Here is a 27,444-nt window from a genome sequence, read left to right as displayed (position 1 = left end):
GACCGTGCTCACTTCCATCAAGAGGGTCGGGGACCTGCAAGCATTCTCTGTCAGCGAAGAGTGCCTAGAGTTCATTCTGGAAGACTCTCACGTGATCCTGAGAGGGATCCTTTTAGGGATCAGGTGGTGAGCCTGCAAGCGCTGCCCCCGAAGGAGGCAGACCCAGCCTTATCGTTGCTGTGTCCGGTGCATGCTTTGCGCATCTACTTGGATCGCACACAGAGCTTTAGACAGTCTGAGCAGCTCTTTGTCTGCTTCGGCAGACAGCGGAAAGGGAACGCTGTCTCCAAACAGAGGCTTGCCCACTGGATCTTGGACGCCATCGCTTTGGCCTACCAGACCCATCTGTGCCCACCCCCTTGCGGGTTCGAGCACACTCCACAAGGAGTGTGGCATCCTCGTGGGCACTGGCAAATGGCACATCTCTAGCAGACATCTGTAGAGCAGCGGGCTGGGTAACACCCAATACCTTCGTGAGATTTTACAATCTCCGGGTTGAGCCGGTTTCGTCCCGTGTTCTGGCCGGGTGTACCGCTTGTGTATAGCGCTTTTCCCCTCCACGAGGTGAAGCCGTGCGCTCTTCTCTCCCATGCGTGTTCACCTGTGAACCCTGGATGTCCTTCCTCCTAGCCCTCTGGCTCATGAATTCAGCGGAGGAATTCGTAGTCAGACCCAGTACGTGTGCTAACGTGCCCTGTACTGGGGTAAGTGCTCCACAGTTCTCGCTTACTCCGGTAACCTCCTGTGATGTATCTTCTGCGGTACGGTCTCCCTTTCTCGGTAGACCCGCGTCTCCCTTGGCAGAGTCCTCTCTGCCCCGGTCGCTGCGTTTGTAGAGCTCCTCCCCTACGAAGGGCAGGACCTACCGCCGCACCTCTTCCATGTGCGGCCTTAGGCCCATATGACATATTCGCCACTTTTTTACTCTCCCCTTCAGGGCAGGGTATGGCCTTCACGGGGTCTTTTCCCCCTGAAAGAATAGGAACAGAAAAGAACGCCTTCCCCGGTGCATTTTATGAGCATTTAAAGGCCCCAGCCTAATTTTCTGTGAAGAGAAAAACTTAGAGAGAAAAGGCTGCGGCTGGCGCGGCCTGCTCCCATACTAGATATGTCTCCTTCCCCCCCCTCAGGGTTGTTGGGAATTACATGATGTTTTGGGCCATCTGGGGAGGCTACGTGCAGTCCGAGTGCATCTGTTCCTATGCTCACAGTAGCTTGCCTACACCTGCATCAGCAGTTCACGTAACACAGTTCAGCCATTGTGGCATTTCGTATAGGGACCCCTAGTGTCACTTCATTGACACAACGTTGAGTGAGTGACAGAAGGGAAACATCTCGGTTACTGTTGTAACCTCCGTTCCCTGATGGAGGGAACGAGACCTTGTGTCCCTCTTGCCACATGCTGAACTACACCGCTGTAATGGCCGGGACCTTGTCTCGGCTCCTCAGTGCAAAAACCTGAATGAATCCGCATTCCAGCCTCCCTTTTATACCCGTATGTCGGGGGGAGTGGCATGCAAATTCTACTCGCCAATTCTCATTGGCCTTTTCTCAAAGATCTGAAGGTGTCTCAGGCTCTCAAGATCGACCCCTAGTGTCACTACATTGACACAACGTCTCGTTCCCTCCATCAGGGAACGGAGGTTACGACAGTAACCGAGATTGTTAATTGTTTTTAGTGCAGCTGTCACAAAGATTTATCATTTTGAACAAGTTCAGACTGCAAAGAGGTGACTGTTACAATGTTTAACATTATTCCAGATTATTCTGCACCAAGCAAAGTTTCAGCGCTTGATAAACGGCAGTGTTTTTTTTCCCTTCTGCTCTAGTGTGCTGAGGGGCTGCCCTTGTGCCTTGTATGTTTACTGTTACTGTTACGAATGTTGCCTACGATGCTTACATAAAATACGGCCTTTTGCAACATGAACAATACACTGCAGTGTCAGAATATAAGATCCATGTGAAAGTAAAGTAAATAAGACATATTTTACCACTGTATACCCTCCTGAGGCCCAGCAATTTATTTTTTTTAATTAAATCAATTAAATTTCTCTTACCCTATGCTTGCCACAGTAGTAAATCTTGGTGTATCTTTTTATCCACACTAAATGCACTTACTTAATATTTAACAATATATATATATATATATATATATATATATATATATATATATATATATATATATATATATATATATATATATATATATATAATAATAATAATAAAAAAAGAGATTGTAATACTACAGATATTGTTGACTTTTGTACAACAAACTGCTTGCTCTTTGCTTCCTCATTTGTAAGTTGCTTTGGATAAAAGTGTCTGCTAAATGACAAAATATAAATGTATCTATCTATCTATCTATCTATCTATCTATATATATATATATATATATATATATATATATATATATATATATATATATATATATATATATATATATTTCTTTTTTTTTTTTTTGCTGGGTCTCAGGAGGATACAACAAATCCTCAAAGTAATAATAATAACTGAATTCCAAAATGTTAGTGAGTGAAGTATTAGGTTTGCACACCGTTCATAAATAATAATAATAATAATAATAATAAAATAAAATTAAAAAAAAAAGTGTTTTGTAACAATATATGTAGGGAATATTGCTTTTTTTAATCACTGTATTGTCAAAAAAATGGAAAACATGCATTAATTATCTTTAAATAGAATTGTATTTAATTAAACATTTTGAATGTACTTGGCTGATAGGATGATAAAAACTTATGATTTAAAATACATTTTATGTAATTTTTTTAAGCAAAATTTACTAAATAGGGCCCTGGGTTGGTCGGTTGCTTGCGGCCTCAGAAATGGTAAACCCGCCACTGGCCAAGTGATAAAATGCGCGGATTGACGTTCTCAGACGTGGAAGTAACTGAGATTTGTAATCTGCCACCCGGATTGAGGTGAGCGCTACCATGAGGATTTAGAGCACATTGGGAATTTCTGGTGAGTGTATTTATAGTATAAAAGGCTGTTAACACTTAAATGAACTCCTCGATGCAGTTCGGAGATTTCAGGTCAAGTGTGGTGACGAAAGGATCAGAGTATTGGAAACTTGATATAACCAGCCCATCAAAACAGGAAGAACTCAAAGTTCTGTCAAAATTAAAGTTCCGCTAACATGGAAGGTCTATTCAACTGGATGCATGATACTGAAGACATAAAAATATAACTACTGTATAAAAATGTAATATTCAAAAAGTAGCAATAATACTCATAATAACAATTATGTAGTATTAAATGGTTGTATTATTATTATTATTATTATTATTATTATTATTATTATCTGTAAGCAATATCACAAATGCAAGTAGCCTTGTGCACAGGTAATCAGATTTGTTTTCATTAATGTTTTAATTAATAATGTGAAGCTCTGTTGTGCAGCATTTTATTTTACCAAAAATAAAATTGCAATTTATAATTATTATATTATTTGATTAAATCTGTATGTATCAATTTGATTAAACATCATTTGATCATAACTTTTAATTAAAACATTTAACATGGAATCCAGAAACATTTTAAAAAAAAAAATAATTAATCTGTAAAACTTTATGCAGTTCTTTTAATCAAGTCATTTTGTGTGTAATTTCATCAAAAATCTGAGGCTTCTTATTTGTTGATTATTTGGCTGGTATCGTACCAAAGCCAAAATGTTGGTATCGGAGCAACCCTACCTCAGTTCAATTGCAACCGAACTCAGACCACCTCTTACAGGTTGTCTTGGGTTTGGTAACACGGTCCGCTCCCCTGTCTGAAAAATCAGTTTTTATATTACCAGTTTTTCATGCAAACCCAAACTGCCAGTGTGAAAGGCCAAACATCTTTTGTTATAAAGTTTTTGATTCTTGCCACAGTCACCTTTGGCTTGCTCACTGGGGGCTTAAAGACAAGTTTTCAACGAAGCTGTTCACTGGGGGCTGTAAGACATTAAAGACATTATTACAATATACTTTTCTATAATGCTGCTTTGAAATGATGTCTATTGTGAAAAGCGCTATACAAATAAAAATGACTTGACATCTATGATGAATGTTTCACAGTGCATTACAGTAAATCCCTCAGCAGCACATTAATACCCCTCTGTCACTGTCTATTGGGTTGAGTCCTGAAACTCTGTGAGAAATGTAAACAGATTCTCCAATTCTTCCTACCTGATAAAGTCTAACATTTCCCATTAATTTACTTACAGAACTTAATGCACAAGTGAACAGCACAGCATAAAAGAGGGAATGTGACACCATGAATAACTCCCTTTAGATGAAACAGTAATGATTCTTTACAAAAGCTGCCTGATGCTACGGACATCGTTCCACACTAAGAGTCATATGACCCAAACTATTTGACCTGAGATTATACTCAGAAAAGCACATGTAGACAAGACGGCTGCCGCATCATAAGTTACCCTCTGATCTAGAATCCTTTTCTCCAAACTTCTAACCAGGACCACATAATGCTTTACAAAACTATAACAAAATACACAAATCATACATACAAATAATTTGTGGAGAGTTTAATCAACTACTAATTCAATAATAGGAAAACATTCCTTTGTTATTCAAGACTGTTAAAAAGTCACCATGTTTTATATCATAAGCTTTAGTAATATATCCTCTGATTATTATGTAAAATCTAAGCTTTTTTTTTTTTTTTTTTTTTTTGTAGGAACATCACCACATACTCATGTGAGGAGATTATGAAAAATTGCCTAAAGAAACCCAAACACAGACTCTTTATTTTAATATTGTTAAAGGTTAGTCACAAGGCTGAAAGTAAAATTATTAAAACTGTGGGTAAACAAATGTATCTGATTTATATTTTTATAAATCACATGATAGTGTACTGAATAGTTATATAGCCAATTCTTTACATTAATTCTTCCTTTGAATTGTGAATGTAATACCCTTTTTGAAGCTCTTCAAGGGGATGATGCAAAGCTAAAGTCATGGGACATATCTCCTAAATCTATAACTAATGGTTTATGGTAGTGATTTGGTTTTAGTCATAAACACTTTCACGTGAGTGCTTGAATGGTAGCGCAAATTTGCAGTGAAAGACTTTTACGGCAATTCAGTTACAGTTCATGTGTAGATTTCAGAGTTTGATGACCATGGTGAGATGCTGGAGACATAAGAGTTCAAGAGGATCAATTAATTATATGCGTCTGTATTCTGTGTGATGTACATTCCAACTTAAATTATATAAAGAACAAAGATGCAGATTGCTTCTCTGTTATCTAAACACAATACTAACTGAGTGGTTATACAGAAAAAAAAAATATAAATACTTGTTATTTAAGTTATATAACAAGTTTTACTTGTTAATTCTTTTGCAGACTTTTCTTGAAATCACGGAATTTGTTCTTCTTGGCCAAAACTTTGTAAACATTTAGGCATAATTCATCTATTTCACTGTCCTTGGCTGTGCCACTAGAAAAGAACAGTGAGACATAGTGTACTGGTCAGTTTATTGGTAAGTGAAAAGTACCAAATGTTCCTGACCATGCAAGAAATAGGTTATATTACACATGAAGAAGAACACTTTCAACCCCAGGGGTAACCATTTGTAATACCTGATAAAAAACCTATTGTGTTATCATGACGGCTTTGAAACAATGTGTATTAAGATAAGCACAATACATGTGAAAATAACTTGACTAGCTTCACATAAATAATGAACATTTTATATATATATATATATATATATATATATATATATATATATATATATATATATATATATATATATATATATAAAACTACATATTTAGACTGCGCAAACATTTAATAATTGACAGCTGTTCCCTTATAATGGCTGGTGTGCATATAAGATTGTAAGGTGTGTAAATATGTAATATATTTTGTAATATTGTGGTTTAGTAATTCTGTAGACGATAGCTTGCAAATTGTAAGCTAACTGAAAACCAGGGAACAAGAAATGTTTAATTTCACGATCTATAGCTTTGGTTATACAGTATACTTTTATGTGTAACATATGATTTAAAAGTCATTAAATGTCATAGTAACAAAGTTATATCGACATATTGTACATCACAAAAGGGTTTTGTAGGATTTCTACTCAGGCATGGAATGCAGTATCCATTGCAAGTTGGATTTTTATTTTTATTTTTATTTTTATTTATTTATTTATTTATTTATTTATTTATTTTTTGTCATACCCATTAAAAGTCCTATAAGCCAATGGAATCGCTATGACATCACATGGGGGACTCGATTTCACACCAGAATGTATACATCATACCACTCACCTGCATACCTAAACAACATAGGGTTGACTGAGCACAGTTGGAACAGAGGGCCAGTGAATTCCCTTCTAATGCAAGTTTTAACTTTAATTTTCAGTATGCGTATTCAAATTGGCATCTCTCTGTGTGGAAAATTTGAAGAATAAATGTGAATGCATGCCAATGCTCTTTCTAGAGTTTTGGTAGCTTTTATTCAGTCAGAAAGCTTAATTAATTCATTTGTTTTGCTTATCTAAGACAGACAGACAGGCAGGCAGGCAGGCAGATAGATAGATAGATAGATAGATAGATAGATAGATAGATAGATAGATAGATAGATAGATAGATAGCAGTTTAAATTATTTTGTAAAGTATATTTAGTCCAAAAATATGATTGTTAATAAGTATTTTTGGTTTGTTTGCATGTGTGTGCATGTCACAGGATGCCTCATATCAGGGTGTGGAAAACTAAGATTATTTCCAGTTGGTGTTAGAAATTATGCAAGCATTAGAAATATTTGAAAACAATCACAGAGTATAAAATGTGTCTGTATATTTCACTTAAGTTTGGCATTATGCCTTATTTAGCACATTACAAGTGTGTTCCAACTGTACCTGGTATAAGGACAGTTTTAGAAAAGACTGTATTCATTCCCGTTAAAAAAAATCAAATATGTCTTCTCAGATGTGTGTTTGGTGATAAAAGGTCTAACCAATTCAGTCTTTAAACGGATTATATACCCATAATGTGTTCACTCTTGCAGTAAAATCCAGTTCATTTCAACAGTGTTAAACCCCGCGTTTAATACTTTGTCAACATGTGACAGAGTCGAGTTTCACAATTTGACCTTTTAAAATGGAGAGAAATTGTAGTGGGAGGAGCTTGAGTTGACAGCGAGCGGTGATTGGTTGACCGTCAGACACGCTCCTTCCCCTTTGGTTAATAGACAGAATTCCCTCATAATACATCACGCCTTCTTTCCCGAAATAACCTGCAGACGGTTGCGGGTTGTATAAAGTTTTATAGAATAAACAATGCTCTCATTCCAGTTTTAGTTCTAGGGCCGCTTTTTACTCTTAGATGGCGGAGGAGGTTTTGATAGATCCTAATGGGAAATCTAGAGGGGTAAGTAGACCTAATGTATTATTATTATCATCATCATCATCATTTGTAAATACGTCTATTGTAATGAGGCTGAGGATGCAAAAAAAAAAAAAAAAAAAACAAAAAGAAAAAAAAACATCCAAAGATTTAGAAACATAATGGTTTCTCTAGATGGGCTCACTTATCTTTGGAATTCTTTTGCATTTGCATAGAAAATCTGGCTTTATGACGAAATTATCCTCCTTTTTATTCTGTTTTTAAAGGCCGCGATCGTCTGCCCTGCCGAGCTTTATGCAATATTCAATCTGATAGCACGTTTAAAACTTATTATAGATTTACAAAATCAAGAATTGAATGGATCAAATTGAATTGAGTCATCTTTAATAAAATAAAACACTAAATATTTTACGTTTTATTAATTACATTTTGTTAGACATCACACCATTGAATTTAATGGAATTTTGTTATGAAATTGACATGTGTAAATCTTAAAAATATGCTTTAATAAAGCTTTATAAAAATATGCTTTAATAAAATATGAAGTGAAGTGCATTCATTGTCTTTTTTTAATTTTTTTATTTTTTTATTTTTTATATATATAAATATTTTACAGTCATATAGTTGGACGTGGATCGTTGGATATAACGATATTTTAAATCATATCCGGTTTTGCTAGGTTCGAGATCTCGTAGCATGTGGTCACATAATGAAAAACTTTTAGCTGTTTATTGATATATCACTAAGTGTCATTGTTCCTTTGATCATACTCATGCGTAGCATAATTCTTAATCCCATACACTTGGTTGACTCAATTCAGACGACAGTAATCTCAAAGCTTTTATTCTAATTTATCAAATATCTTATTTTTGATAAGTTATTTTGTCATCACAAAGAATGAAGTTATTAACAGAAAGTCTGATGACTTTAAATAAATAACTTATCATAATGTGTCACTGTAAGAGAGTATGTGCACTAATTCCTATAAGCACTGTTTAGATTCTTATGTAAAGGGTCTGTTGTGCAGTTTCATAAACATGTGTTACATGTAGCACTGTGGACTCAATTACAGTGGTGTTTGAGAGTTAACCTAATAGCATCTCTCATACAGAAGCCTGCAAACCCCACAAGCTAGGCAACTCACTAGGTTTTGAGACATGCAGTGACAGTCACAGCACAGCGAACAACTGAAAGTAGAAACATCAAGTGACTGAGCTGCAAAGACAGCTTTATTATCATCTCAGACCGTCACTGTAGACTAACTGAAGAGAGCCTCCCCCACTACAGACATAATGTGATTAGTGGTTGTAGACAAACTGCAAAGCTCTGATTCTCTATAAGTTCAAATGGACTGCTGTGAAATATTTATATTTCATTATATAAATATGTTTATTTTTATATTAAGGTTCTTTTCTTACACATTATTTACTGAGGCATATGAATGTCATGAGTCTATTATATTTACATACATTCATAGTTGAACTTCTAGCAGATGAGAATGTTCCTCCAAACAACAGGGCTTCCACTTTTGCCATGTTTTGAGAGTTTGGGGATTTATTATTATTATTTGTTTTCATATGCAGGGTTATTATTCCATATTCTATTTACCAGGGCCGTGAACACTCATGCCAGATCTTGTCATGGTCTGCTTTTACGCTAATGCAGTCATGTGCTAGATGGATTAGTGCCAGAGTCTAATACTTCAGAGTCAGACTCAGTTTTTGGTTTATAAACAGTTTATATCACTCTTATAATCTCTTTAACGCTCATCCATAATGTTTTAGGTTTGTAGGCAACCTGCAATAATAATGTCATGAAAATGGACTTTAAAGTGTAACTGCACCACAGATGGAAAATTCCTGAAGTGAATGGATGCATGGTTCAGTGTTTATTGAAACAATTTTTTTCCCTGTAATCTCAAGCTGCAAACTAGTCAGTGACCTATCTTGCCAGCAGTGTTGATATGCATAAAAACTGTATATTACATTCAGGTTAAGGGCCTTATGTTCTGTTGAAACACACAAAGCTGCTTGTAAGGCTGATTTGTTCCTAACCAAAAATTTGTTCATATTGATGTTGTTTTTGAGGTCTAGAAAACAGAGCCCTTAAGATTTATTCACAATAAATCTTAAGACTAAAAGTAGCTCCTAACGTGAAATTTGAGGCATGTCGCTCCTAATTTTAGGACTCGTAAAATTTTCATCTAAGAGTAATTCATGAAACATCCTAAACCCATGACAGCTTAGAAGTCGTCCTGAGGACTTCTAACTCCCTAAGGGCCCAAACATACTTTACGCAAGTACGCAAATGCAGACGCGAGAGCTTCGCCAACACATGGCCAATGCGTGGTCCCGTTGTACATACATTAAGTGTGGCCTTGCTTTGCTCTGGCGGTTACAAACCCTGGACCACAAGGGGGCGAAAGAGTTTTTTAGGCGCCACAAAACCGTATGTGGTAGAGTCAACATGCTGACAGTTGAGGAGTGTGCTTTTGTATTTGTTAAAAAGATGACAGAAAAATATGCTTGTATAATCTAACTTGTTTGGCAAGATTCTCCTCAAATTGCTGCTCCACCATGACAGTTGTTGATTGAAAAAAGAAAATCCGCTATAGCATCCTTTGCGGCAATCTCTCTATCTATATATCCATCCATCCATTTATCCATCTATCTAATAAACTGTATGTATGTATATATCATTGTCTGTCTTAGCTGACAAATAGCAGTTTCCTGTCTACCAATCACTGAAGGCGATTTAAAAAGTGCTAATAAAACGTGACATCATCCATAGCACTCCACCTTACTATTATCTTAAGATATCCTTACTAAAACTTGCTCTTAGCAGTTTTGTGAATAGGTTTTAAGCAAAAACGTCTCGATTATGTACATAACCTTGATTCCCTGAGTGGGAAAGAGATGCTGCGTAAGATCACTATGGGACACCATCCGTGTGGTCTGAAGCTCTTATACCAGGGGTGTCAAACCCAGTTCCTGGAGGGCCACAGCCCTGTAGAGTTTAGCTCCAGCCTTGTACTAACATGTCTCCTTGTAATCTTCAAGCACTCCTGAAAACCTTAATTAGCTGCTTCAGGTGTGTTTAATTAGGGTTAGAGCTACACTCTGCTGGACTTTGGCCCTCCAGGAGTTTGACACCTGTGCCTTATACAATCCCGACAATTTATTGGCTGATGGCGCTTAAGCTATGCTGCCTGGGAGCTATGTCACAGGCTCCATAAAGGCTCTCGCTTTGTGCCATTGAGTCAGATTTTCTGCAAAAGGCACGATGCAGCTGCTAGAGAGTTTGTCCAGCTACGCAGCATCTCGTTCCCACTCAGGGAACCAAGGTTACGTACGTAACCAAGACGTTCCCTTTCGTAGGAACTCGAGCTGCGTATGATTGCTATGGGAGCGATATACATTCAAGCCATGCGAACATTAGCTCACATAACCTATAGGTACATACCCATGTGGACATTGTAATCATTGTCCCAACATATTAAAAACAAAAACCATCCCCGATGTACATAAGGGTATTAAATATGATATGAGACATTTTGCAAATTGCAATACTTCTTATGTAGTGTACAGGTTGCAGTGTGGTAAATGCGAAACTTTCTATGTTAGACATATAAAACGACGCCTAAAAGATCGATTGGCTGAACATAAGCATGCTAATTGATCAACGAATGAAATTTATCCTATGGCAGTACACTTTAAAGAGACAGGACATGTTAGTGTCGAATAAGGAATTATGAATTTACTCCTGTTCCAACAGAGAGAACCTGGGAAGCAGGAGTCAATCCCTCATCCAGATTATAAAATCTAACAAATGTATGCAGAGAGGACCACCCTGTCGCCATTCAAATGTCCTCCAAAGACACACCTCTAGCCAAAGCCCATAAGGATGCCATGCTCCTCATAGAATGGGCTCGAATACCTGAAAGCGAAGGTAAACCAGCACTCGAAATTGCATCAATAAGCCAGTGAGACATTCTTTGCCTCTGCCTCTGTTTCGGCCACCAAAGCACAAAACAACTGTTCTGACTTACGCCATTGGCTAGTATGGCGTAGAAATAACCTTGGGCAAATAGCCCAAATGAGGTCTTAACACAACCCTTGAACACCCTGGTGCAAAATCTATACACAAGTGGTTGATCGACAGGGCATGCAAATCACAGACTCTCTTAAACAATGCCAATGCCACTAGCAGGACCATTTTAAGAGTCAAAATCTTATCAGTAACTGTTGTCAGGGGCTTGAACAGAGCACTTGAGAGTGCCTCTAAAACAACAGATAAATCCCATAAAAAACCCAGATGGGATGAAAAGGTCTAAGCCTGTGTACCCCATGCATAAAGCGAGAAACAAGAGAATGTCTACCGACAGAGACTCCAGTGATAAGCGCATGTTTAGCCGCTATAGCGGCAACATAGATTTTAAGCATTTCCGGATCAATCCCTGGCAACAAAACGATCCTTCAAATGTTCCAGCACTGTACTGAAAGGGCAGTGAACTGGATTTTCACTTTGCGATGTACAACAAGAAGCAAAAATACGCCACTTGAACGTATAAAACGTTGATGGAGCTCTAGCATTTAGATAGCCCATCATTCAAAAGAGCACCCGGTTGAGGGGCCATACCCATAACTTCCACATTTCTGGCCGGGGGTGACAAATGCTGCCCCGTGCAGCAGATTGATTGGTGGAAAAGCATAAAGATGCACTGTTGGCACTGATGCGCCAACGCATCGATGCCCAGCGATGCCGGGGACAAGAGGGAAAACCAGAGGGAACAGTTCGACGTCTCCCTCTCACGAACAGGTCCACTTCCTCTCTGCCGAACCTTCTCCAGATTTGTTCCATAATCTGAGGATGTAATGTCCACTCTCCGGGCATTAAACCCTGTCTGGACAGGAGTTCCGCCCCCAAGTTCAACTGGTCCGGAACATGTACGGCTCAAAGAGACAGTACATTGTCCCTTGCCCACAGAAGAATGCGACGTGCCAGCCTCAGCATGGCATGAGAGTGCACCCCTCCCTGGCGATTGATGTAGGACACCACCATCCTGTTGTCTGACCGGATGAGGACAAGGCTGTCCTGAATCTGTGGGAGGAAAAACCTTAATGCCAGCAGCACCATGAGCCAGTGTTGTAGTACACGAGATCGGTCTTGGTCTCGAGACCACTTTTTGAAGGTCTCGGTCTCGTCTCAGAATCGACAGCATTTTTACTTGGTTTTGTCTCGGTCTCAGACAAAGAGGACTCAGGATTTTATTTCAATACCGGTCAAGACCACAACTGCAGGGATATCACTAAATTGCCTGTGCATTGTCTGATTTATTTGTTAACATCATTACTGTGATTGGATGTAAAACTTCGTGCTTCAAATGCAAGAAATAACTTGACTCATTTCTAATTTGAAATTTTTGTTTCTGTTAACGGCTATCACCCCTCCCCGCACCCCTTACAAACACTCCAAGAAAGTGAATGCGGGAGACAGGAGAAGAAACTGTGGCTGTCTAAGAGATGTCAGATAAATCTTCATAATACAATTTGGCTACCTAAACCAGTGTTTCCCAACCACTGTGCCCACTAGTGTGCTGTGAAAGATTGTCAGGTGTGCCATGGAAAATGATCTAATTCCTCAAAATAAACAAATACAATTTGTTTCCGGTATTTTAGTGAAGGCATAGAGATGGTAGAAGAGTTTTAAAGTTGCCAATTCAGTATATTTTCCATTACAAAGTATTTTATGCAACCAATTTAAATATTTTGTCCATCATAACATTATTGTTCTAACAAACTCTAGTCCGTTGTCAAACGCAACTCCTCACATGCCCACAAAATGATGCTTCATCATCACACTTGTAGTAAAGTCAGTGAACTGAATAAATAAAGAGAATACAACAGGCATATTGTTTTACTCACAAACTAAAAGCTGTTTATTTGTGCACAACAGCATAGAATTACAGTTGTTATTAACAGATGTGGCTTACTGTCACATGTTGCGTTTCTCTCATGAAACATACAAAGATTATGAGAAACTGTTACATACAATTATTAAAAGCAAATTCTCCTGTTTTAAACAAGTCCAAATAGTGACACAGTGATATGATGTGTAGATTCTGAGGTACTGTAATCTAATGTAAGTAATCTAAAAAGTGCATTTGACATCTGAACCAGTGAATGGAGGCTGGGCGGCTGCTCCCAGGTCCTAGTGCCTGCTGGATCCAACCTCTGTCAGTGCGACTTATGTGTTTTTTTTTCTCTCTATCAACAACTCGATTTTGACCCAGTGCGACTTATAGTCAGGTGCAACTTTATTTCTGGAAAATACAGTGAATAAATAAATAATAAAAAAATTTATTTGCTGTGCCGTTGCAAGAATTAATTTGCAAGAACAAATCTACAAATTGGATAAGACAAATTTGTTGGTTTTTCATTATCCAGTTAGCGCTCTTGGCATCTGTGACCTCATTATACAGCATACCTATGTTACTAGCATTTTTTGCATAGCCGAATTTCATACATTATAATTCATGCTACTAAGACAGACAGAAAACATGGACGTTCTTGAAAAGGAAAACTATCGACGATGGTTATGTGGGATAGTGGTGTGCCATGGGATTTTTTTAATCATAAAAATTGTGCAGTGGTTGGGAAACACTGACCTAAACCACAAAGTGTTCATCTGCAAAAAAGCATCCAAAAGATAAAAACAAAGGAGTATGTAAATTCTGCAATGCAATGCTTACCGAGACAGCTGGGACCACGTCAAACTTTTATCGGCACTTAGAAAGGAAGCATAAAGAAAGATAAGCTAAGTGTAAGTGATGCTAGCAAAGCTAGCTAGCTAATGTTAGCAATCTGCCTCTTGCTGCATTCCATTCAACTCGGAAAGTTACTCTATTGTTTAAGAAAAGACAGAGAAAAGTGAAGACTTGAGTATCGAATAATTGTTTGATATATTCTGTACTTAATGATGGTTTCTAGAGGAAGAGTCATCCAGAAAACCTGAAGCGATACTTGCACAAAAATGTTATTGTTTTAGGTGGATGGTAACACTTGGAAAAGGAGTGTTGAATAAAGATGGTTAAGTTATTTTCAGCTCCTTAGTGTTTGTTTATATTCGTTTTCTCATAGAAAGCAAAGGAAAATTCACACACATAAAATTCACCTCTGCAGTAGGCTTTTGATTATTTTATCAAGACATATCTCATGGTACACTGATACATACACACACACGCACACACACACACACACACACACATATGGCAATAAAAGAGGTGAATGAAGAGGAATCTTCATTTGTTTTCTATGGGTGTTTTTATGGTAATGTGGAACTTTCAGATCAATTTGAGTGCCTATGGTTTGCGTGTTCCACATTTTATCATAAGTGTGTCATGCAGTGTGGGACTCGCACCGGTCTGGTCTTGGTCTTGACTCGGTCTCGCCCTGCCTTGGTCATGGTCTCAACTTGGTCTCAACCCCTCAAAGTCTTGGTCTTGTCTCGGTCTCGATACACTCTGGTCTTGGTCTTGACTTGGTCTCGGTTTAGGTGATCTTGACTACAACACTGCCGTGAGCATCTCCCGCTAGTTTATGTGCCAGTATTGCTACTGGCCTGTCCAGACTCCATATGTTGGATGACCTTTGTGTACAGCGCCCCAACCCGTGTAGGAGGCGTCTGTCATTATCACTTTGTGGCATCACACCTGTCCCAACGGAATGCACAACATCAGAAGGTGGGTCCGTTTCCATTGCAACAGAGTTCGGTAGCACCCATTTATCACTCTGAATGGACGAAGTGCATGCTTCAGTGGTTGAAGTCCCTTTGTGGAGTTCATCCAGCACTGAAAAGTTCTTGCATGCAACATGCCCAGGGGAATGCCAACAGATGCCATGATCATGAGCCCCAAAAGCCTGTGAAATGTTCTCGCAGGGAGAACATGTCCCAGTCTGAACATCGCTAGACACTGGCATAATAACAGAACATGAACTGGAGACATGTGCGCCTGCATGAACAACATCTCGATGTTGGGCAGCCAAAGTCTCTGAGTGAGCTAACGCCAACCAATCGTCGAGATAATTCAAAACACGGATGCCTTGAAGCCTCAAGGGCTTCAGAGCTGCATCCATGCATTTTGCGAAAGTGCGTGTTGCCAGTGCAAGTCCACATGGAAGGACGCAAAATTGGTACGCTTTGCCCCCAAAAGTGAATCTGAGACAACGCCTGTTCTGTTTTGGCACTATCTGAATATGGAGATAAGCGTCCTTCAAATCTATTGTCACAAAACAGTCCCCTGGCTGTACTTGTAACATTATTTGTTTCTGCATCAGCATTCTGATTTGACATTTCATTAAGGTGAAATTCAGATGTCTCAAATACAAAATGGGACGCAAGCCGCCGTCTTTTTTCAGGACCAGAAATTAATGGCTGTAAAAGCCGCATTGTCTCTGAGAAGGGGGAATCTCCTCTATTGCCCTTTTTTCTAAGAGAGAGTAAATGTCCCAAATCAAAAATGGGGCTTCACGAACAAAAATGTCTGTCGGAACAACCCCATTGAATTTCTGGCGGAGCCTGCCTGAATTGAATGACATAACCATGCTCTATCATTTGAAGTACCCAGTTCGAAACTCCCTGCAACTGCTGCCAAGCCGATAGGTGGGCAGACAGTCGAATAAATGCCTGGTCCCAGCATATAATGGGGGAACAACGTGTAGTACCCGGATAGAAAATTTAGTTTAGAATGTTCAACATTTTTTTTCATGCAATACATGTGGGGGGTGGGGGGGTGGGGGGTAGCATTTGCTAACCTCAATTAGTAGAAGGAGGCACAAAGTTCATCGCCTTGACGTGGGCAGGAAATTGAGGGAAAGTTCAAATGGAGCCGATGTTAACTCAAAGGCATTCTTTAAAGTGATGCGCTTGGTTGGACTGCAAAACCATCATGTGTAAATCCAACAGCTGTCTGAAAAGAGCGACATCAATGCCGCCATCAAAAAATCAAGCAGAGATAGCAGTCTCTTCTCTCGCCAGAACGCCCGCTTGATCCACGAAACGGGCGAAAGAAAAAATGTGAAAAAACTTGCATCTCCTCATAGAATCCCGAAAGAATAATGCCATCGATGAAGCACATCGCACGTTGGTTCATCATCACTCAGTTGGGGAATATTCTCTTATTCCAGCCCCTCGTTCTGCGGCCAGGCTCACTGGTCCATGCATGATCCCCTCCGCCGTGAGCAGTTTGCTTCGAACGGGGAGGGGAGAGAGAGAGAGGCCAGGACCACTCCTCCATTGCCTTATTCATGAGCATTTTCCCAGAACAACACAGAAAATGACAATAGGGACAAAGAGCCCATTTTGTTTCCTTACCTTCCAACGACGAATTCTCTCATACAGCGTTTTTTAATGGTGACGGCTCACAATGCGCATGGTATTTCTTACGCATGCTTTGTTTGTCAGAAAATGGCTGCCGAGCTAGGCTTCAGAGCATGTCCAACGAGACTCACATTTTTGTTCAGCGAGAGGGCGACAAACACGAGGAGGATTCCGGTATCCGTTTGCTCTCCTATATTTCAGACACAAAGCCGAAATCCCAAACGGCTCCAGTACACGAAGCTCCAAATCTGGAGGCTGTAGAACTGGAACAAGTGGGGATAACGCCTCGTGGTGAGAAATTGTGAGCCTCGAAAAGCGCTGCTATCCTCATCGCCCCTTTGTAATGTTTGGAAAAAAACACATAAAATTGCTCTGAAATTTACGCTGTGTAAACGATGTCCTTAAGTGTTTGCCACTCAAAAGGGAGAAATAATAATCCTCGCTTCAATGTGTGTCGCTGGAAACAAACATGGGCTAAGACCATTCGTGCACTGAAGAATAGAAAATCTGACTCAATGGCCAATAAATTGGTGTGATTGTATAAGGGCTTCAGACCACGTGACACAGTGTCCCATAGCGATCATACACAGCTTGAGTTCCTACAAAAGGGAACTCCTAGCTAGGAACTCTTTGGAGACTCCTAGTGGTAAGATCAAAATCTTTGTGAATACGGGCCCTGGGGCCGTATGCATAAAGCCGCTTAGAGTAAAATTTTAGTCTTAAGTGTGTCAAAATTCTAAGAATGAAGTCATTTTACTCTTATTCCTGGACTCAAGAATAAGTATGATTCATAAAGGTTCATAAGTGTTAAACTTGGTCTCAGCTCCTAAACTGTTTAAGAGTGCTGGAGAGGTATCCTAACATCATGACTGTGTTCCACTGAGACAACACATTCTACAACAAAGAAACAATGTGTTGGACTCATGGTAGTGGAATTTGGGCAAATGTGTTTCATAGTTGAGCAAAATTAATATCATTTATATATAATTATGAAATATTATAGATTTTTTTTTAATTGCAGCACATTTTTTACTTAATGAATACATTGAAACACGTTGTCGTGAATTAAGCATTTGAAAATTTGATGGGCTACATGCCTAAACTTTCAGAGGGCTGCAACAACTAATTAATACAATCTAAATATTACTTAAATGAAAATAATCAACAATTAATTTAATTATGATAAGCTGAATATTTTTGCACTAGCACTGCAACCTCCATCAATGTTAACACTTTACAGTAGTTTAAACATGTTTCTATGAGAAAAAGACATTTTAAAAATGGTTCAAAGCTTCATCTGAAAAGAGCCCAAACCCAAGCACTATATAAAACATTTAATAAGCTCATAGTTTTGTGTGGGGTGTCAGGTGCTTTGACAGATTCCTTCCAGAGTTTAATGTGCTTGAGAGATGTTTAACCCCAGCTCATAACTTACATTTTACTGATTTTTTCTTATTTGTAAATATTATTATTTATCAAAGCCATGCAAGTTTCCATTTCCATTTTGTAAAACAAGTCATTATTACTTCAAATAGGCAAAAAAATAAAAAAAATAAAAAGTATTGGCTTACTTTATGGAGTGCCAATGCCTCTCAACCAAACGGAGTGCTATGATAAAATATTGTTGATATGTTGAATGTCAAATTTACCACTAAACTGAACCATGTTTAACTGAAATTTTACATGTAGCTGTAATGGAATTATAGAAGTTTGTTTTATTATCAGTTCATTTAGTGGTTTAAATTGTCCCTCTACATTAAAATTGTGGAGAATTATTATTATTATTATTATTATTATTTATTATTATTATTATTTTTTGATAACGTGAAAAGCATATGGAATTTATATTGCAAGATTTTGTATTTTGATTTATTTGTAGTCTTCAGTTTGCACATTGTTTGAGGACAACATTCAGTAAAATGTGGAATAATGTTTTAAAATACAGGAAATTAAATCTGGCTTTCTCATTTGAAGAATTAATCAACAGAAAATAACCTATTATTGTTTGTTGTATTAAATCATCAGGCTGGAATGAATGGTGTCATACTAGAGCTGTCATACTGATCTAGAGCTTCCTTATGATAGAACCTCCATACTTAGTATATAATTTACCAGCCAAATATCTTCTAAAAAGTTTCAAATCCAAAAACATGGAGATTTGTTATGAAGGAATTATATTTTAAATGTTTATTGACTCATGACTGTTTATCACTTGTCTCTACAGCACCTGACCTCATCCCTGTTAGCAGTAGCATTTCTTTCCTCCTTTGGGAGCTCCATGCTCTATGGTTATAACCTGGCTGTAGTTAATTCTCCTGCAGAGGTGAGTAACATCAACAAATTCAAGTTAATTCACATAACCTCACATAACACTTTGTTGTGGAGAACTAATTCACTTAAAATCTAAAAACGTTCAATGAACTTAATAAAATTGAGGAAAACATTTCACATTTTTTCAACAAAAAATAATTATTTGAATGGATTTGATCAAGTCTTGCTGTACGAAATAGGAAAAAATGTGTCCTCAAGTCATAATTTTAATTATGCTGAGAAAACTTAATTTGTACTGTTTTTGACTTTTTGCCAAACATTTGTTATTGCAAGTGTAACAAGCTGCGATCTTGTCATCTCAGAAATAGGAAAAGACATCTTGCAGATGTAGGCATGCAGGGTACTTAACATCTAACACACAAAACATAATGACGGCTACAAACAACAGTTAAAATCTTATATACAGTGTACGAAATGAGATGCACTCACATGACACAAAACTTGAAGGGACCACAAACACAAAACCACCAGTGCAAATATTGCAATAACATGCTAATTTTAAGACATTAATTCAAAATATTTACTTGTGACGCTGTCAAAGCTGAGAACTTATCACATGTGCATCTGGTTATAGCCAACGGAAAATATTTAAATTGTCCCAACATAAATGGAAATTAATTTCTATTTTGAAAATGTAAATTGATTGTATACAACAAAAGATTTCAAGATAATTTTTTTTTTAGTGTTGAAACACTGACTAATTTTCATTTAAGAAAAAACTATAAATACTGTATATGCAGTATAATTACTCTAAAATGTGTGTTCACTTCTTTACTTTCATATGGATTCACATTAATTTCAATAATTAATTCACATTAATGCTTTTATTTAGTGGTATGTTAGGTTTGTACCTGTGATGTCCCCTCTGACATTTCATTTTTATGAAGACCATTTAAATTTCAAGAGAAATGTCAACAGTGTCACCCAAAATAAAGATGTCAAGTGGTACACTTTCAGCCACAGAGTCAATGATTCATGATCATACAGAAACTACAGCTTAATAAAAGAATAATGGAGAGAGACTAGACATAGTGTGTGTGTGTGTGTGTGTGTGTGTGTGTGTGTGTGGGCGGGTTTGGGTGGTTTACTAGGAAATGTTTTTAGGTTACAAACTGGTAATTACAAGGGTATTATGCTATAAATGTGGTTTATGAGGACATTTCGAATGTCCCCATAATTCAAATCGCTTAAAAAACATACTACATCAGTGTGGAGTGGCCTGAAACAATTTACTAACTACAAGACTCCTGCCCCCAACACTGTTGTGGACCAACAACTGGCTGACGACCTGTTCTACTGTAGATTTGAAAGGCCCAATCTTACACCCCACACCCGCTCTGACCTTCACTTCACACAAACATCAACACCTCCTGCAACCCCCCTCCTCCCCCCTTCTGCTACTCAAACTGCACTTAAGATCTGTGAAGAGGAGGGTACGGTGTCTTCCGAAAACAAAAGACAAGGAAAGAACAGGCCCCAGATGGTGTTTCACCCACTTGTCTAAAATCCTATGCTAACCAGCTGGCCCCCATCTTCACACTGATCTTCAACAGATCACTGGAGCATTGTGAAGTCCCATGCTTCTTCAAACGCTCAGTCATCATTCCTGTCCCAAAGAAACCCAAAATCACAGGACTTAATGACTATAGACCCATCGCTCTGACGTCTGTGTTTATGAAATCATTTGAGAGACTGGTGTTGGCCCACCTGAAGGACATCACTGGACCCTTTCTAGATCCCCTTCAATTTGCTTATCAAGCAAACAGGTCTGTGGATGATGCAGCCAACTTGGGATTGCATCATATACTGCAACATCTGGACAGACCAGGGACACATGCAAGGATCCTTTTTGTGGACTTTTAAAGGCCATAGAGTGCCCTACTTCAGCACTCATTTACCCACCCCCTGATTAAACAGTCCCTGGGGGTTATTTGCAACTCATTTGGATCTCTGACCCTCTCCACTCCCTGTTTTGCTGGCGCCGCCTTGGCCTCCTACTCTGCCAGGGAACCCATGGTTTCCTGCTCCGCGGGTGCCCTCTGGGTCTGATTTGCTGGTGACCTAGGTTTCCAACTCTGTCAACCAGCCCCCTCATCTAGTCTTTGACTGTTCCTCGTTGCGTTAATTGGTGTTACCTGTTCCATGTGTGTTTTCCTTCCCATATAATCCTATATAATGTGCTTTTTTTCCTCTTGTGTTTGCCAGATCATTTTGTGTGTTCTGCTTATGCAGTCTCGCCCCTGTCAATCTTGTATCTGGTTCCCGTGTGTTTTCTCAGCCCATTTTCTCACCCTGCCAGTTGTTTTTTCTTGGTTTTACCTGGATTACGTTCAAGCCAGTAAACTACTCCCCACCGCTCTCGGACTTCACCTCTTCTCCGCCCGAGTGCCAAAACTCCTGCTGTGCACTACAGCTCTCTGAACCCACTTCAGTATGTGTCAGATTGCCTCTATTCCCTGACTGGGTTTCATCATTCCAGTGTTCATCTACTGTTTATTTTTTGTTTTTTATAATGACAACTTATCTCTTTTTTTTTTTTAACAGAAGGGAGAGTGAGTTTTTCTACCAAAGCTACCTTTTTAAACAAAAAAGCACAGGTAGATTATTTCTTTTTATATAAATCCACTGTATGATATTAAAGGCCATCTTTACATTGCAATGGTGGATCAGAAGCAACACCTGAAGTGGCATTTATGTGTATTTACACAGCAGTTTAATAATGTTATGAGATTAATGTTTTGAATATAAAATTCTGATTATAGAAATATGAAATGAGTATGAAAATAAATTTGGAAATATATGCTTTATCATGACAATAACAAAGTTTAATGCTGCTCTGATACTGCATTTCATTTACACAGAACCAAAGCAGCATCAGAACTGCCTTTAATACTAGGGACTAAGGTGGCATCATTTAAGGTGTCTTTACATGGGCGAGTTAAGACTGTTCTGTGCCTTCACAAAATTCTGTGTAAAGACACAATGCCGCATAAAAGCCAGACTAAATTATGTCTGCTCTGACCCACCTCTGAGCAGCATTAAATAATCTATGTAAATGCACCTAAATTACACCTAAATTACAGTTCAGGTGCAGCTTTCGAGCAACCTTTGCAGTGCAAAGATGACATTAGTCTGGCTCAGTGGCATCTCTAAATTAGGGGCAGGTGGGGCTGCATCCCACCAGATGTGGCGATTATGCTTGGCATAATCATACATTTATTTATTTTTATATAAATATATTTTCAGCATCTATAACTTGTTTTATGTCCATTATAAAAGACAACAGTATATATTATTTTGAGAAATTCTATAATTATTACGGTCTGCTGCTGGGGGCGTCGCTAGACTTCAGTTTAATCCCAGGGTTTAGCTCACAGGCCATATTATAATATAAAAATAAGACGAATCCTTCCTTCCATGATTTAAAAAATTACCACCCTACCTGTCATATAATAATTATATTAAGCACAACACTGACACTGTTTCAGAACTTTATATAAGCAAACGTCAGGCACACCATAAACGGATCAAACACGTTAATTTAAATTGCGGAGGATCAAAGCGAGAATTACAACTTGTCGACTCGTTCATTGTGCAGAAATTAACACTAACAATAAAATCAAAGTAATTAAAAAATTTAAATTAGCAATTTTTATTTACCATAATATTTTGAGAATAAAGTAAAAATAACAAGAAGAAAGTCAAAGCATTATGAGATTAAAGTCGCAATATTTTGAGAATAAATGAAAAGGAAAGTAACATCAAAGTGATGTGGTGGACAACAGCAAAGTGGAGGGACTGGGTCTTTACATACAACACCACTAACCAGGGAGATAACTTGGCTGTGCAACTGAGCTCAGTTTGTGGGAAGTTTTTACAAGCTCTCTGTTCATGAATGAGGTGTGCATTAGTACAGAAGTTTTCAACATGTGGGCACCTGTCAAATGAGGCATGAGAAATAATTGGAACTGCTGTGAATTATATAAGTCCATATCAAGATATTGTATGTGGTAACATCCTCTCAGTTACAGTATAGTTTAGAGAGGAAAACCCAAGAACAATGCCGAGCGGGACTGCTCGAATCTGTCTGGTTCTTTCTCCTGAATAAATTACATTTACTACATAACCGCTGCAGAGTCTGGATACTAATAACTCTGTGCTGATGAGCCAAAAGACCAAGGATTTCTTTATTGCTAAATCCTATCCTAAAGTATTATTTAACTAAATCCTCCACATCCATCTCTTGCATTAATGAAGCTGCTGGCTCAGGGTCCGTTCTATCGTTGTGATAATGACGCTCTGTTTAGCCTAATATTGAGATTTGTTTCTCTAATATTTCTACTTTATTCACACAATATACTACTTTATTCTCACAATGCTAAGACTTTATTCTAATAATTTTGACTTTATTCTTATACAAAATTTAATATCATAATGCTACGACTTTATTCTCAAAATATAACGATTTCAATCTCATAATGCTACAACTGTAGTCTTGTCGTTTAAAATTTATTCGCAAAATATTACGACTTAACTATCGAAATCTTTTTTTTTATTTAACGTGGCAATAAAACGACATGGTGGGATCACCGAGTAAAGTTAAAAATTAAAAGTAACATTTTTATAAACGCATCTCGAAACACCTGTGTTTGGTTTCATGACTGTTATTAAACATGATTCCAGGTTGTTTTTAACAAAGCAAAGTTCAAAGAGAGTGTTTTTTTCCCCTTTTGCACTGGTGTGCAGACTTAAGTACAATAATCATTTGATTTTAAACCATTTAAAAATCAAGGCACCACAAAGGCTATTTAAATGCAGCAGTGTAACTTTACGCACATGACATGGAAATGTGAACCAGAACTGGCAGAGTGCATATACAGGTAGTGACAGTTTTATAATTTTAAGACCTATGTATTGTGCTATTTAGGCTTATAGCTCACTGTGCTGCTATTTTGAGTTGCGTTTGAGGAAATTCCATTGCAATAAACATTCTTTATTCCCGTGTCCCGACTCCCAACTAAACCCAAATAACTGAACAAGTTGACTGGCGCATGCATTAAAATCTACTTGTGTGGATTGTTAACAACAAATGAAGATTAGAAATGAGGCTTATAGATTATATATTTAGAATTAAAGCTTGCATGGGGGCCTGGGTAGCTCAGTGAATATTGACGCTGACTACCACCCCTGGAGTCGCGAGTTCGAATCCAGGGTGAGCTGAGTGACTCCAGCCAGGTCTCCTAAGCAACCAGTTGCCTCGTGGTCACGATTAGTGGTTCGCACAATGGGGCACGTGGTAAGTTGTGTGTGGATCGTGGAGAGTAGCATGAGCCTCCACATGCTGGGAGTCTCCACGGTGTCATGCACAACGAGCCATGTGATAAGATGCATGGATTGACTGTCTCAGAAGTGGAGGCAACTGACACTTGTCCTCTGCCACCCGGATTGAGGTGAGTAACCGCGCCACCATGAGGTCCTACTAAGCAGTGGGAATTGGGCATTCCAAATTGGGGGGAAAAGTGGATAAATAAAAAAAAAAAAAGAAATAAGGCTTGCATAATAAAGCCTCAGTGCCTCTGATACAGCAAAGCTGCACCCCCGTAAGAGAAAATAGAAAGCTCCCACACAAGGCATTCGTAACGATTTGTCTGATGAACTTGAGCATGAACAGCATGTAAAAGTCAAAGTGCGAACTGTCAATTAATGCAAGTTGGGCTCACTGATTGGAATTAATTTACATTTGAAGCCAGAATTGAAGCCTGCCTTCTTGCTTTTGTAAGAAGCAAAAAAATATTTGGGGCTATTAACAAAAGATCTGGGGCTTCAGGCCTTTCAGCCAGGGTCTAGCTACACCGCTGTCTGTTGCAATAAAGCCATTTAATCATTCTCATTTGCTGTGCTTGGGGCTAGCCCGTCATCCTCTGTGTTAATCAAGGGAGATCTGGGGACTGTGATGCGCATGTGCAACAAGCATTTAATGACAGCCTAAGGGGCACTTTGCCTTTGCCCCTTAGCCAATCAGAAACTTTGATCATATGTATGTCAAACTGACATGGTCCTCTGACATTATCACTCTTGAGTGCAGACCTGCAAAGTGAACTTCATTGGTAGTTTTAAAAGTTAATTTTATTCTAATGTGTTGCTGGTTAGATTATAGTTAAAGTGCACCGCTCATCATTTCAATGAGTTGTAGGCCATTTCTTTGAGGAGTTGTTGATGCATTGGTTTGTATTACATTACAATAACTGCAAAGTATTCAGTCTTTTTTGTTTTAGTTTTGTTATGCTGTTCATGGAAGTTAGTGAGATAACATGTGCAGCCTTTGATTATTTGCCTATATCTGGTTTGCCTGAACAGTCACTTTAGCATTTTTAACATGGATGTGCAAATTTTAGTGGTGATTTGTGCTCAGATTAAATTATTAGGGATGTTTGTGCGATGCATCATATTCAGAGGTTGAACTAGAAAAAATATTTATCCTATCAATCTTGTTGTAAAATTTCCATCATGATCTATTTTTATCGGTCATACTTGTTTTAATTTCATTATAATGGATGGGCAATGGCCTCCATTATAATGGCATATACACTCACTGAGCACTTTATTCTTCTGCTGTTGTAGCCCATTCGCCTCAAGGTCCGATGTGCTGTGCATTCTGAGATGCTATTCTGCGCACTACAAATGTACAGAGTGGTTATCTGAGTTACCATAGCTTTTCTCTCAGCTCGAACCTGTCTGGCCACTCTCCATTGATTTCTCTCATCAACAAGGCATTTCCATCCAGAATCACTGGATGTTTTTTGTTTTTTGGCACCATTCTGAGGAAACTCTAGAGTCTGTTGTGCATTAAAATCCCAGGAGATAAGCAGTTACAGAAATACTCAAACCAGCCTGTCTGGCACCAACAATCATGCCACAACTGAGATCACATTTTTTCCCCATTCTGCATAAGTAGGTGTACAGGTGTTCCTAATAAAGTGGTCAGTGAATGTACAGTCCTGTACAGTGGATAGGACTATATGGTATATTTTGTTTACTCCCCATGCTTGAGCCTGGTGAAACCAAGGAGTTCTAGGGTGAAAGTTTTTTTTAACTTTGCTGGTTAAAGTGCATAAATACATGCACAAGTTCATTTAAACATATTGATTGCACTTATGTTAAATGCAAGTATAATTGGCAGAAACTATGAGGCACTTTTTCGTGCTTTCTTTTTGTAATTATATTTTTTGCGCTTTATTATCATCCATTAACACACTGACATAAAGATTGATGTAATAACCTCCTTTACAGAGATTCCTTCAATTTAATTAAAATTAGCACTCTTTGGAAGAAACAACTCACACTTGCTAATATTTCATTTGAGACCAGATAATTCTGAAAATGTATTTATGGTACAAATTGCCTTACTAACCTCTGCAGCATTTCTAAGAAACAGAGTGGTGTGATCGGCTAAATGACACATTTTTAATTTGTTCCCAAAAATGTCCTGGAAGAAATTCTTATGCACAAAACAAGAAAGAACCTGTGTGACAAGCAGGAGGGGAAAAAAACTGTGAAATTGGAGAGCCTTGTCTGATACCCCTCAAAAGAGAAAATCTACCAGATGACCCATGAACCAGTTTAGCAGAGCTGCTATAATCTGTATACAGAGTTGACATTGTGTTTCTAAAAAACTCTCCAAATTTAAAATACTCCAATGCTTTACATAAACTTGTGTTCTACGGTGTCAACAGCCTTTTTAAAATCAATAAAAAGGATTAGATTATCATCACTGAGAAGGTGGTTGTAATCTGTTAGATCAGGAATAATAGGAAAATTGTTGCATATATGCCTCCCTTTCGTGAATCCTGACTGAGATTGTTTAAAAAGAGAATCCAACCCAAATTTCAACCTGTGGCAAAAATAAGTGAAAATAACTTTGCATCACTGTTTATTAAAGTTATGGGTCTCCACCCATCTAGTGACAGAGTATCCTAATTTGGCTTGAGTATTAAGGTAATCACCAGTTGTCTGAGAAAAGGAGGTAATATTCCTTTAGCAAAGGGCTTCCTGGAAAGTCTTATAAAATTCATTGTTAAGCTCATCATTAACAGGAGATTTGTTGTCCTTAAGTTTATTGATATTATCAGCCATTTCTTTAACATTATAAGCTCCTTGTCATAAATGTTCCTAAATTCGTCATTTATCCCAGAGTTAGAATACAAATATTGATAAAACTCTAAATTAAAGTTTATTAACTTAAATAGAGACTGAACTTCTTCCTTTATTAAAGCTGTTTTATCGCTAAAGACAAAAATGTATTGGATGATGGACTGCTCTTTGGCCATCAATTTACTCATTTTAATAGCCAAACTCC

The 27,444-nt window shown here is 38.1% G+C and overlaps 1 protein-coding gene across 1 annotated transcript in view; it reads left to right on the top strand.

Moving 5' to 3' along the window:
- Positions 1–7,323: 7,323 nt before the first annotated feature.
- The window catches only part of slc2a15b (solute carrier family 2 member 15b), a 32,121-nt gene continuing 12,000 nt past the window's right edge, over positions 7,324–27,444 (top strand). The window contains exons 1-2 of the mRNA XM_051703136.1: positions 7,324–7,403; positions 18,982–19,080. Of these exons, the coding sequence (XP_051559096.1) occupies positions 7,359–7,403; positions 18,982–19,080 (144 nt within the window). The 5' untranslated portion in view covers positions 7,324–7,358. The remainder of the gene's footprint in view (positions 7,404–18,981; positions 19,081–27,444) is intronic.

Source organism: Myxocyprinus asiaticus, chromosome 7 (assembly GCF_019703515.2).
Source record: "Myxocyprinus asiaticus isolate MX2 ecotype Aquarium Trade chromosome 7, UBuf_Myxa_2, whole genome shotgun sequence".
NCBI classification, from domain to species: domain Eukaryota; kingdom Metazoa; phylum Chordata; class Actinopteri; order Cypriniformes; family Catostomidae; genus Myxocyprinus; species Myxocyprinus asiaticus.
The sequence above is the reverse complement of the archived record's forward strand: the minus strand, read 5'-3'. Positions and strand labels throughout refer to the sequence as shown.